This window comes from Trachurus trachurus (genome assembly GCF_905171665.1).
Source record: "Trachurus trachurus genome assembly, chromosome: 7".
NCBI classification, from domain to species: Eukaryota; Metazoa; Chordata; class Actinopteri; order Carangiformes; family Carangidae; genus Trachurus; species Trachurus trachurus.
The window spans coordinates 10979197-10993324 of NC_139901.1; the positions used below are offsets into that span (position 1 = coordinate 10979197).

At 42.4% G+C, this 14128-nt stretch overlaps 1 protein-coding gene across 3 annotated transcripts in view; it reads right to left on the bottom strand.

Moving 5' to 3' along the window:
• hdac7a (histone deacetylase 7a) overlaps positions 1-14128 on the bottom strand; it is a 57602-nt gene that overhangs the window by 8064 nt on the left and 35410 nt on the right. For all 3 annotated transcript variants that reach the window (XM_083975115.1, XM_083975116.1, XM_083975117.1), the window contains 18 exons: positions 13979-14069; positions 13101-13221; positions 12680-12780; positions 11970-12092; positions 11455-11564; positions 10702-10803; positions 10257-10422; positions 9500-9705; positions 8191-8394; positions 7431-7662; positions 6336-6469; positions 6012-6132; positions 5588-5637; positions 4808-4915; positions 2722-2777; positions 2185-2272; positions 1981-2100; positions 1787-1884 (listed from right to left, as the gene is read on the bottom strand). In XM_083975115.1, the coding sequence (XP_083831241.1) occupies positions 1787-1884; positions 1981-2100; positions 2185-2272; positions 2722-2777; positions 4808-4915; positions 5588-5637; positions 6012-6132; positions 6336-6469; positions 7431-7662; positions 8191-8394; positions 9500-9705; positions 10257-10422; positions 10702-10803; positions 11455-11564; positions 11970-12092; positions 12680-12780; positions 13101-13221; positions 13979-14069 (2231 nt within the window). The remainder of the gene's footprint in view (positions 1-1786; positions 1885-1980; positions 2101-2184; positions 2273-2721; positions 2778-4807; positions 4916-5587; positions 5638-6011; positions 6133-6335; positions 6470-7430; positions 7663-8190; positions 8395-9499; positions 9706-10256; positions 10423-10701; positions 10804-11454; positions 11565-11969; positions 12093-12679; positions 12781-13100; positions 13222-13978; positions 14070-14128) is intronic.

Below are 14128 nucleotides of genomic sequence, written 5' to 3' on the forward strand. Positions count from 1 at the left end.
TCTCATCATCTGCTGCTACAGGCAGATTGAAACAAACTGAGAATTACTTAGATCTTCTATTAGGTCCAGATCTGAAGAGCGGCCCATACGATTGGCATTATGTAATAAAAATGATACTTTGAATCTGTCGCTCCCATTGAACTTGAGGAGGCACATCCCTCTTAAATTCTCTTTGGATCTGGTGGGAGAGCAGCTCGGCTCAATTTTGTCATTAAATACTTTTCAAAACATTTTCTCTTTTAAATGTGAAAAAAACTCCCTTTTCTGTTTTTTTGTTCATGATCTCAAGCTGTGGGAGGTAAACACCACACCGGCCTCTGTGGACACACAGAGTCCTGGAAAACTCGCTCTCACACGAGGATTAACCCCTGAAGGCGACATTACCTGCTTCACATCAGAACGCCTGACGTTAAGAAACAAACAGGGACAAATTTCAATCTAGATTATAAGCAGATGCATCTACAGGCATCAGATGCTGAAAGCTGCATTAAATGTTTGAAAAAAGACTGAAGAGGAAAACACCATCATAAAACCATGATATATCGATCGAATTTCTGGGGATTTTCTCCATCCACCTGGCTCTACCACTATTCGTTGGACAATAAACATACAGAGGAGCTTCTGGGCTTTTGCCTCAAAACAGCCAGATGAGCATTTTCACATATGCTCTCACAAGGCAGATGTACTGTAATCCAATCGAAACACCCACGTTTAGCCTGCTAATAAATTTTGAATGTCCTGTCACTGCCATGGAGGTGAACTGCTCCCCCTCAAAAACGCTGTGTGCGCCGGGCCCCCTGCTTTGACTTATTCTCACGAGGGAATCTGTCTTTATGTAGAGGTCAGAGGTCAGGTTCATGCTACAGGGAGGCAGGGCTGGAGCTGGGAAACACAGCATCCTGAAGCATCAGGGTCTCTGCCTTCTGATATCCAACTCTTCAGATGAGCAGCAACATGTCTGGATAAATCTCATATTCACTGTGTGTTATTGGAGGAGCACAGTAATTACAGGACTTTGGGATCATGGCCCCCACACCTGATGTAAGCAAGCAGCCCCCCCCCCCCCTTTATGTCTGCAGCTTTGCCACTGTTCCCCTTTTCCAGTAACCATGCGGTCGCCACAGTTTCCTCAGTGTTTGCTCCGCCAGACGACCAAAAAGCCCACACTACTGAAACTTTATTGGTGGCAAACACCCACCGACGACAATTATCCCAACCCACGAGCAGGAAGTCACAGTCTGCAGTCTGTCAAACACAAGACCTGGACACCATTTGCCATATGCTGTAAAAGCATCTGAAGTTACTGGAAACCAAGAACGCCAGACACATGCTCTCCAAATGACAAGGATTATTAATTACGCAAGAAGTACGTCAGAGGCGATGTGGAGCCGAGCCTCTGATCAGCTTAAGTCTGTTTGTTGTGGCTCAGTGTAAAGGAAATGAGAGAAATTGTCTGATTACAGCTCCACTGAGAATCCTGATCAATAAAAAGTGGAACACAGCTGGTGGCAAAGCTTTTTCTGTTTGTTGCCTAATCGACCGGATTTCGCATCCCAAGACATGAATTAAAGTCAGAAAGACAAACTCTCTGCATTCCTCATGTGCCAGCCTTACTGATGAAAGAGACATGGGATGTTGTTTGTCCCTGCAGCGTTGGAGCGCTGAAGCTGTTCTGGAGCAACTGAGACACTGGTTTATCTTTTTGTGACGTGCAGTACGTTATCAACTTCTGTTGGCAGCTTGTGTTGCAGTGTTCAAAACCGAGCAGCAGCTGCTTATACTGTACCTGAAAGCAGCAAGGTACTCAGCATCTCCCATGGGTGGGTCCAGTCCTCCCGTCCACGCCACGTTGACGTTGAAGCCTTCACCCGCTCCAGAACCGACCTGAAACCAACATGTAGAAAACTCATTTAATTCTGGGGGTTCTTTGGCGGCTTTTACTTACAACAGGGCAACAGAGTTTCCTGTGATGGCACACACCTCAGCCGGAGACCCACTGCCAGGGAAGAAGTTCCCATCATCATAGCGATGAAGTGAGATGTAGAGAACGCTGGAGTCTCTGTAGAAGATTTCTTGGGTGCCATTACCATGGTGAACGTCCTATCAACAGGATAAAGGTATATTGATAGTGTACAAAACAAAAATGTAATTCACAGACATGAGTGATAGAGTTTGACAACTCACCCAGTCGACAATGAGGATCTTGCTGACGCTGAGCTTGTGTTGAAGCTGCTTGGCGGCTATGGCCACTGAATTGAAGTAACAAAAGCCCCTGTGGAGACAGACACGGTGGATGTGAGTGTAGAGACAGTTTAGAATATGAGAGGGAAAAATCAGTTAAACTCTGCTGTCTTCAGAGTTTCATGTGCGGTGTACAGTCACACATGAGACGGGTGGAGAGGCTCTGTGCCTCTCTGCCTTGTCTGTAGTCTCAGTGACTCAGAACTTTAACGCATCCTCACTCATTGTTGATGAGCTGTGCATGACTGTGCTCAGGATAAATGAAGAAAGAAGCATCAGTGAAAGAGGAAAACAACATGCGCACACACAAGAACAAACTTATTAATCTTCCTTATTTTGTCCCTTTGTTTTTTCTCTATCACTCCATAAATATCCTTGGGAGAGAAGCTGCTGACAGCGCAGCCAGGACAGGAAAACTCACTGTGGTCAGGCTGAGCTTGTGACTGACGCACAAACATGCACATGCACGCACACACTTACATTGGACTGGAGGGGTCCGCATGATGCCCCGGCGGTCTGACCACAGCAAAGCCGTTCTGCACAGAGGAAGATGAAGAAGGCGCCATTAATCAGGGTTTAACGTGATGTGAAGGACTTTACATGTCAAGAAACTACAATCCTTCACTTTTATAGGTTTTTAAATGAATGAGAAATAAAACACTTAACATGAAGGAAACTCTTACTTAAAGAAAAAAATATATAACCTGTCACTGAGATTGACATCAATAGTGACAAAGATCAACTGTTGACGGCAGCTACTGTTCCTGGTTTGTGTGAGGTTTGTTTACATCAGTGCTCCTTGTATTTGCAGCATTCACAATGGCACAAATCCTCAATGTCATAATCATTCAAAATGACTTTGACCTTAAACCCAGTTTATGTTTCTTAAAACCTGATAATATTGTTTTTTTCCCAAGAGGTTTACAGAAAGTCTGGCAGCTTTAGGGATTTTTATAAAATTATATTTTCACTTCTATTTTAAAATCCAGTGAAGTGAACCAAAGTTGACTTCATCTTTATGATCTCAGAGAGTAAACCTCAAAGCATGAAGCAAAACATTTCATGCACATACGAGCACAAATGCACAAGTTCAGGACATCAATGGTACTTATTATGTTGTCTTGTAAATGAGTATGCACAGTATACGTCCCCTACAATATGTATAGCACAAAAACAGCTTTTCTGAAGTGGAGTGCTTGTCCTGTGGTTGTGCTGTGGTCTGGTGGTTTGTTTACCGCTGCTGCTCACTACAGACTGAGCCATTGTTTTACGTTTTCTGCCCGATTTACACATTGTTTTTTTTTCATCTTTTTGTTTTTGGGTAGAGAAATGTTTGGATTGAAGCTGCCGACTATAAATACTTTCAGCCAGTGGTATATTTACACTTGAAAAAACAGAAAAATGTCATGTTTATCCCAGACTTTTAATCAGTGAGGGAGGAAAAGGAAGAAAGATTTGGCCATTATGAGACAGGGGAAAGTCTTTTCTGAAACCCAGTCGCCTTTGAAGTGGGTTGGTAGTTCCTTGAGGCTGGGTGAGGCATGCTTCTTTACTGGATGCACTTCTAAGCTGATGTTCCTCTCTGACCCCAGCAGTTGTCATCAGCCTGTTTTCAGCCGAAAGAACTAACTTTGCATTTGTGAGTCTAACTTTAAAATTCTAATTTTTACATCTTTGCCACAAAAAACCCTCTGCCTTTTTCACCTTCTGACCAAATGACTGTGTAATTAGTCGTTATGTGTTTGTGTTATGCTTGCCATGATGTACGTAACTGAAAACACACAATTAGTGCTGTCAAAGGTAACATAAAAAACAACATTAATTCAAAATTACTATTTGCATTTGTCACGTGATCAACAAACATCCTTTTACACTGGCCTTTGTCCTGAACCCATGGTTTTAAGACCAGTGATGAATCTGCTCGCAGTCGCAAGCTAAACTGTCTCTGCAAATAGTTACAGATGATTGTCATGTCATTATTTGAGCATTTGTTATTGGTTAATGTAGAATTATTCATTATATTTGCATAAAGCAGCATATTTGTCCATTATAAAGCACTTGGAAAACAAAGGGGCATTTTGAACAAACAAAAAAAAGTGTGACTGATTTGCAATTAGTCAGGATTAACCATGGACACTCATGCAATAAATTGTGTTTAATTGTTAAATTTGTGTTATAATTAATTGACAACCCTATAATATACTATAACTATATATATATAATATTACAACTATACCATACATCAGATCATATTTATTGGACTTCCGTGCCTGCACTTCATCCATCATATTCTGATATGGGGACACGTCTTGCAGTGTAACTGTTTACATATTCTCCTGTGGGGTAAAACTTTTGTTATGAGAAGAAATAAAGCTGCAAACCAATTTGGAGTTTGGCAAATTAAATCACTATCTAAATACAGTACCTCATGAAGACAGACAGGGGAGGCAGGAGACGTAAACAAGAAACAGATATGGGGGTTGAAGCAACAAATGGGAGGTAGCTACTCGTTGTCCCCCATCCCTCTCCTGTCCGTCTCTGACTCTGTCCCAGTTCAGTTCCTCACCTTCAGTTCTCCTTTGGCCACTCTGAAGGCGAGCTCCACAACGCTGCCCGCCGCCATGCGTGACGCCGTGGAGGTGTGTGACTCGTTCCAGATTGTGTCATTGTCAACCTGCCAATCAACAGACAAATAAAGGATTCCATTGATTATATCTGCTCACTTATCCATATGTGTGGAACCATTTTTTTTTGTTTTAAATATTTGTTGTTGAATTACATCTGAATGTCCAAAACAGCATCTCTGGGGCAATAAAAGAAAACCAAAGACTTTCCCTAGGGCATGGATAACCAAACACACAGCTGTGACTGGAGAGTAAAAATGTCAGTTTCACTCTCTCATCTCGAGGCCAGATCCATATTTGCCACTAATTTTCCTTTCCATTCTGTTTTTTCTCTCTGCTGTTTGTTCACAAACTGGCATTACTGTCCATCTGGCTCGGACAATGAAATCCGAGGCATTTCTTTTATCCTTGGTCACGGACATGTTGTTCTCATTAGTCTGACTTGTCATGGTCCGACACGGACTGTCAGGCGAACGTTAGCATTGGGCCAAGCAAACTCTCTCTTCCTCTTTAATATCCTGTCGTCCTCTCCGTCTTTCTTGTAATTTTCTCTCCATGCTTTTCTATACTTTTCTTTGAAACAAGATCAACTTTCATCAATGCAGTGATTGTGGTGTATTGTATAGCGTCCATTAAGAGCTTTAGAGAATTACAATCAAAAATAGAAACCTGTGTGTGTGTGTGTGTGTGTGTGTGTGTGTGTGTGTTAGTGTGCTTCTTACCCCTACTCCTCCACATGGCAACATCACAAAAATCCTCTGAGAGAGGATCCCTGTGAAAACAGAAACAAAAAACATTTTTATACAATCATTACATATACAGTATGTTACAGTTTCTGCTTCTCTTTATATTACACTGTGAATGAATAAAACATTATGAACAAAAATCATAGGATGGCCCCCAATTGATTCCCTATCTGAATCTTGCTCGTAATTAACTTAACATAGTTCAAGATGGAAAATAGAAACATAATTGTGAATGTAATGAAGTCTGCTGCTCAAGAGAATAACTTGACATCTGGAACACAGTTTGCTTTTGAATGCATTTACTCTGCAGACAAACATTATTAGTTATAAAATAGTTTTCAAATAGATAATCTGGCTCGGAATAAGGTCTAGCGTTTTATCAGTGTGAGCTGTATGTTACCGGCCAGTTTGCGATTATCCAGTTTGAGTCTGTTGAGTGGGTTGGTGCCATACAGCAACACGTGACGCTCTGTGTGGACTGACTGCAGCTCCTCCAGAGTGGCTTTACGGCCACGGATACTCTGCAGAGACACAATATTTTCATTTGACCTTGCAATCAAGAATCATATGCATGTGGACAGTGTATTATATTAGCATTGAGTAATAATAGGAAACAGACAGAAAACTGGATTTCAAAAGGAAACTAAACCATTCTATTTTCAGGCTATAAGGAGATAAAAATAATATCACTGTTTAACCTGAAAGTGTGTGTGCGTGTGTGTACCTCGCACTGTCCCCTCAGGCCTCTCTCCTGTAGTCGAGACCAGATGCTCTGTATCCTCCCAGCATGCTCTGGGTGACTGCTGTTGTCTCCACATGTACACTGATGCTTCAGCATTTGAGAGTCATAGACCAGACCTGAACACACATATACACACAAGATATTCACACCAGAAGCCAAAGACCAACACCCACAGGGTCTCGAGACTTTCACTTCTGTAATAACAAGAGTAGTGGAAGTTTATTGTATAATATTGAAGTTGATTTATCCATGACCTCAATCACTGAAGGTGTGAAAGTCTGCACCACCTCCACCTGCTGACATTAACCCTAACCCATCACAGGAATAGTCAAACATTTTAGGAAAAGTCACATTTACCCTTAGATGAGAAGTTTGATGTCTGGCTATGAACATGAAGCTAAATATAAAGAAGATGTCGATGATAGATAACAGTTGGAACCACAAGTTGTGTATTACACATGTTAATTAATACACAACTTGTGGTTTTATGTGGAGCTCTGTGTTGAAATTATTTTTTGGCAAGACTGGTGTCAGTCAGCTGGAATGCATCCAGCGCAGAGATATCAGTGAAATCAATCTTCAGGTAACAACAAAGCAAATTAACAGATTTACAACACTGTCAAACTAAAAACACAGCAGTTTTTTTTTTTTGGTCATTACTGTTTTAATTATTCTACGAATTTCTCCTTTTGTTTATCAGTCTCTTCTTCATTTATTGTTTACATTGTTAAAATCAGGTGGAGAGGCTTTTCATCAGGAGCAGCCGTTCATTTATGAATTTCTTTCACTTCTACTGGAGATGTTGACCTCTGCTGGTCAGAGCATGATGCTTTCTTTATTTTCATTATTATTATTAGTGTTGTGGGGGGATTTCACGTCTTTATAAGATAGCTACAATGGAGACAGGGCAGGAGATGAGAGAGCATGATCAGGAAAATCTTGCAAAATATGATTGAAACTGGTGTTTATCAGTATCCTAACCCATAGGCCACGGAGCCACTGGATTAGAATTTTTGAAAAGAAAATATTTACACACACAGTACATATCATAATACTGTACAAGCTTGTCTGACTCACCAGTGGTGAAGCGTGGTTTGCTGCTGGTCTCCTGTGGGGGCAGGCTCAGGGTCTTCTCAGGCAGAGTGAGAGAGGTGGAGGCTGGGGACGACTGCGTACGAGACAGGGGGCGGTGGACCCCCAGCCCGCTGCCGACCCCGCCACTGCTGCTGCCGCGTAACATGGGCACTGCCAGGGTCTCCATCTGTCGATGCAGCTGCTGCAGCTGCTTCTGCTGCTCCCATAGCAATGACTATAGAGAGGGGTGGGGGTGATGAGGATGAAGGAGAGTTCAGTCATGGATGGAATTCATAGCAAATATCATGACGTTTATCGTAAAGTAGTTTATCAGTGAATAAAGACTTGTATTCTAGGCTTTCAGCTTCGTGTCAATAAAATGTTTGAACTGTCCTCTCTGACCTGACCAGCACCATCGAGGGGAATTAGGATCAGTATCAAGTGCTGTGGAAGTCATCTCTGACTCGGACTGAACTCATTTCTGACTCTGATCTCTTTTTAAAAATCCTCTTATTGTTGTTCTTTCTGTCCAGGCTGGACTCCTGATGATGTGGTAAAGAGTCTGAGCTCAGCTCATATTACATGCACTCTGTCATCATATCGTGCTGAAATGACCACTTTAATATAATGAGTGGTTGTCAAACCACAAGATGATGCAAGGACAACTGGAATCGTGCAAGTTCAGGAGTTAGGCTGCCATCTACAGGACTGATGAGGAACAGCCATCTGTCGGTCAGTCTGAACGGAACACACTGTTTCCTACCTGGTTGAGTATGAGTGCATGCTGCAGGTTCATTTGCTCTTCGTGGCTCTTGGACGCTGTTGGCTCCGCCTCTCTCAATGACTCTGACCTCACTCTGCTCTGATAGGTCGGCTCCGTGGGCGACATCCCACCACCGTCCTCCGAGTCCATGTCCTCAGAGGGGATCTGGTGCAGTCTGGGCTTCTCGCTGGGCTTGGACATCAGCTGCACACACACATAGATGAATATGTAGGTGTTTCAACATTCAGATGAAGACATGATCTACACAGAGACTCACAAGTAGGACCAGCACATCACTGATGCAACATCTGATGACAGATGGATACAGCTTTTTCTGTTGACTATAATTCCTATAACACTGTATCATTTCTGTCTCAGTTCTTATCTAACTATACACAGAATTACAAGGAGATTCTGAGGGCAAACATGCAAAAACTGCCAATGTGGTCCCAGAAGTAAACACAAGCTGGTCAAGCTTCCTGTTGGAGGAAGACATCTCCGTCTCATTATTGCAACAAAGCAGCGTTTTAATGTTTAAATTGTTGTGCCCACACCCATGATTTCAGCCTTGAGACCATCTCCTTCTGAGACACGATTGTTACGGTCTCGAAAGAACTCTTCTGACCTGGTGGTTTCACATAACATTAGGAGGAAAGTCTCAAACTGTGAGGCCAGCGTTCATGTTAGCAAATTTGCAATATTAAAAGTATGAGGATCTAGCTGTTCCAGCACTTCCAGCTGTTTGCAGTGGCCATCAATGGATTACTTTGATACAGACGGGAAAACCTCTGAGATTTGTCTTGTAGATTTACAGACATGTAAATCTATTTTATTGTCTGTGCTGTGTGTCTGTCGTTGTGTTACTGTGTGTTGTTGTGTTACGTCTTGTTGTGTTATGTTTTTGATATGGACCCGGAGTCCGAAATAAAGATATATATAAAATGGTATCCTCAAGAAGTTTTTTTCATACTGAATCCAGATGCATAGTGTGTGACTTGAGCTAGACCAAACGCACACACTTTTCCTACAGTAGACCCCCGTTGGGAGGTGTGCTTCATCATTTCAAACTCACTTCATTCAGTCATAAAAAAAAAACTTGGTCTCTGCGTTAATTAACTTTCAAAGCCTGCCATTTTAAAGGCTGTTAACGTTCACCAAGTTGAATATATTTACAATTTAAATCGAATGCAAATGTGTAATAACGCATCGATCATGTGATACCACTGTTCCCAGTAAATTCAAATAGAAGGTCAAGAGACAATTCTCTCTATATCATTTTCCATGAATGCAGATCAGAGTGTATTCACACCTTGCCTAGGTGGGTCTGCTGTTTGAGCCTCTCCAGTAGTTGTGTGTTGTGCTGCTGGTGGAGGAGATGTGTGTGAAGGGTCCTTGTGCTCTGGGGGAGGGGTTCAGAGCGTGTCCTGCTCAGGGGCTTGTGGGGCTGAGGAGCTCCAGGAGACAGGTGGTCTAACTGGGAGGCGAACTGCAGCGGGACCGAGTCTAAGCCTGGAACTGGTGAGAGACACACAGAGAACAGGGAGGAGTTAGGCCAACATGTACACATTTCTCTCCAGTGTTGTTTAGGACCATATTGTGCACACAGGTCAGGTGTTTATTTTATGTGCTACTTTTACAGATGATAAAACCACTGACAGGTGGATGTGCTGGAAGTGCTTCACTTGCCACGGTGTCAAAGAAAAACATTTCAAATGTGACCACTGGGTGGTGCTATAGGACTTCAGACATTACAATTAAAGGCCCTGTGTGAAACCACTGCATTTCCAGTGGGCCCTGGTTGATGAATGCATGTGTGTCCATTTATGGTTTATTTGTGGTGTATTTTGCAGCCTTGAGAACTTTTGCATGTGCACACATTTCCAGGGCATGATGTAAATCAGTAACAGAGTGTGAAATCAAAATGAGCATTTCCTTATCAAGGTTTCAACAATGATAAAGTGTGTCCCTACAACTGTGCACATACACAGAGTGTGTATATGCGTGTACATATCTGAAGTATAATATATGTATTTACAGTATCTCCTGTGTATATATGTGTGCCTCACCAGTGAGTAGTGGAGTGTGTACCAGTCCTGAGGGCTCCAGGATGATGACGGGCAGGTGGGGGTGCCCAGCCTGATCCTCTCTGCTCAGGGGGAGGAAGACCTGCGAGCCCCCGGCCGTAAGCACAGGAATCCGGGTGACCTTCAGGGAGGACAGCTCTCCTTCAGCCTGCACACAGACAGACAGTTCAGCCACTTAATTATTACAGAAAACATCATGTCTCATCACAGCCGAGTCATCAGGCCAACATAAAGACATGAATTTGTTCTAGCTGATCATTTGTCCAGATTCAATTTCACTTTTAAAAATGTATCTTAAATGAAGCAGATCACTGTGTAAGTTTGGTGAAAACATCATTAGGCTGCAGAGGATTTTCCCAGCAGCTTTTCCCCACTTCTTTTAGGGAAAACAGATGATTTCAAAATAAGTGAGCAGTTGAGTGTTTACCCTGGCATTGGCTGGGAGTCCCAGAGTGATGGTGGGCAGAGTGGAGGAGCTCTGGATGGTGAAGTTTGCTAGAGTGCCATCTCTGAGCAGCAGCTTTTGCGCCTGGAAGTGCACAACACATTTTTTCCATTGAAAATTATTACATTTACACTCAAATCTAAATTTAATTATGCTCATAACTTACCAACAGTGATTAGAATTATTGTTTTTATGAGACACCAGAGGAATAAAGACCCTTCCTCTTTCTTCTGCTCTAGTTACAAAGTTTGTCTTTGCTTTATGCTCCTAATGGTTGCTGCCGCTGCTGTAATCTAAGCCTGTCTAGTCTAATTAAACCTGAGCTAATGTTTTGTCGTGAGCTGTCTGGACACTGGAGAATCATGAATCAGACATCCGAGGCAGGTGTGACGGAGGCTGCTCTGCTCTGACTTTCTGTGATTAAATGAATTATGCATAAACAGCTGACACAAACGCATTGTTCCTGTGCCCCCTGCCGCTGCTTTAAACATGTCATTACTCAGGGTCTCGGCACAGCTCATGCACATGAAACAATCACTTCTTTTTCTTTTTAATCAAACCAAGTGCTCAGTTGTTTAAAATGCTCATGGTTTTCCACCTCCAGAGAGAAGGAAACTTTCGTAACTTCTGTCTCTTCCCGAATCAGCTTTCAGAAGGAAAGGTGCAGTTCAGTTTGAGACGTGGTTGCTTTGTCGTTCTGAACGGACTGAACAAGTAAATGAGCGCGTTTCTCACCTCGTGTGATAGGCCGCCTGCAGATGGCAGTAGCCCATTCTCATTGGGCAGGCTGTCATTAGGAGAACTACAGCCAGAGACGGGAGTGCTACTGCTGCTGGGAGACGAGTCTGGAGAGAAACAGACAGTAGTGGAGTTTAAATATGAATATGCATGTACATTTCATTTAATATAAATGTGAGCATGTACATACAGACATATATTAATTAATTAGGTGACTGACAAATTGGTGAATAACAATTGCTTGTTTTAAAGAGTTCATTCAGAAACTTTAAATAGATTTTTTAAAATTAATTTCTGCAGCTTCAGATTTCACTCAGACAAAAAATACAAAAAAATAAATAAATTTAAAAGAAGTCTCATATGTATACATATACATTATGTACAGTATATTGCAGTTGATCACATCAGAGAATCCATTCTTCCCTTGTTTGACCTAATCAAGCACATATCACATGTAATCATCAAACAACTGAAGTGTATTACAACTCATTTGTGTTTGCGCGTGTAGTTACCCAGTGTGTCAGGTACTCTGTGTTTGATAGTGGGCGGAGCACTCTCTTTGCGGGTGAGCGGGCTCTTGCGGGTGTTCAGGTGTTTCTTCAGCTTGTGCTTCACCTTCAGATTGGGCTCAGATGCTGAGAAACGAAAGTGGCAGGGTGTGTGGGAGAGGAGTGGGGAGGGTGGGGGGTTACTCAGTGTGAGTGTGTCCAAATAGTTAACTTCATTCTGCTGCAGCTGACGGTAACATCCCAACAGTGATTCAAGAGATTTCCAGTCAATGAAATCCTTTGAATTTACTGGTAACAGCAGACAACCCACAGGTGTTACTAATAACATCAACAATGGATCTGTTGTATTCAAGTAACGCTGTGAGCCAGCATGGGAAAAAAACAAGACAACTAAATGGAATCCATCCTTTATCTTATTGTTTGCACCTGTGCTTTTCTGAATGTGACAAGTCAAAATCAAGTCTGGCCAAGAAAGACACTAACATGCAATAGTCTTCAGAGGGATTACACTCATCTAATATCAAAGATATTGGCAAACCGTAACAACACATCTGTTTATTCAGTGTTATTAGCTTCTAAATGCTGAAACACTGCAGTTTGACCAAATTATCATTATTATAATAAATCTATGAATCTACTCATTCATCTAAAATTCATAATCCCTAAACCTTTACAGTCTGCTCCTTCCGTCCTTTTAAAGAGTGGTGTTTTACCTGCTCTGCGCAGCGGCGTCCCCTCTGAGCCCTCAGGGGAAGGCTGTGGTGGAGATGAGACCAGAGGCTGGGAGGATACACTTGGGTCTGGGCCAAGCTTTCTGCGCACACGCAAACACACACAAGCACACACAAGCATGAAGCGTAGTGAGACAACATGTGGAGGAAGTTTATTCGAAAATTCTGATTTTAGAGCTGACAAAGATTTAAGGAGTTATTTAAAGAATTACAGATGTGAAGTCGATTTTGACATGTAGTGTAACTAATGTGCTCATGATGCAGATTTGGTAATATTTTCCTTTTGTGTTCTGCTTTTGTGTGTGTTTGTGTGTGTGTGTGTGTGTGTGTGTGTGTGTGTGTGTGTGTGTGTGTGTGTGTGTGTGTGTGTGTGTGTGTGTGTGTGTGTCTGTGCGTGTGTCACCTGTATGCTACAGGAGCTGCAGTCAGAGTGTTGGAGCTTGTTCTTTCCTGCGCCGCCTGTTTCCGTTTATTAAGTATCACCTCCTGGAGTTTCTGCTTTACCAGGGAACTGGCCACTGCACCTGTCAATTAACCACACAGAGAGTCGATTAAAAACATGGGAGCACCCATCATAAAAAAAGTGCTTCACAATAAAAAGAAGGAACAAGGAAAAGCTCAGGCAAAAAAGGGCATTTATTTATTATATATTCTTAACATTTATGCAAGACTTAAGTGTGTACAGTGTAAGTGAGTATATTCAAATTTGGGTATGCAGGGTAAAGGTCACCAGTTTGTCTTCGAGTTTGTTCCTATATCCGTGTGTGTGTTTGTGCATGTCTGTGTGTGTGTGTGTGTGTGTGTGTGTGTGTGTGTGTGTGTGTGTGTGTGTGTGTGTGTGTGTGTGTGTGTGTGTGTGTGTGTGTGTGTGTGTGTGTGTGTGTGTGTGTGTATGTGGACATGTGTGCACAAAGAGGCGACGAGAGGTGCGAGGAGTGATCGAGTCAATATTGACCCAGTGACTTTGTGTGCTCAGACCAAAGCTATATTTAACTCCCCTGTTGTAGCTGCGGGTTAAATTTAGATCTCATTTCAATGCAAACAGCTCTGAAAGGCGAGTAACACTGTTCAATAAAGATGAATGACATCGCTCGGAGGGACTTTCCTCTCTGGTTATGATTAGCACTGTGGTCGGTAATTATTTTTAAAGACGAGGAAACAGCTTACTGCAGCCCAGTGAAAAGAAATTACAAGTTCAAATGTAAACTGGGACTGGAAGCAACATGTTGGTAAAGTTTGATGTGTGAGAGCGAGTGTGTGTGCGTGTGTGTGCGGACTCACTTTGTTGACTCTTGTCTTTGTGCTTTAGCTGCTGCAGCTCCTGCTGTTTCTCGTGGTGCTCCTGCTCTCGCCTCCTCTGCTCCACATTAAACTAAAACAGCCACAGTCAAGTGTTTAGCAAGCATTATAGTATTATACAGCAGTATTTTT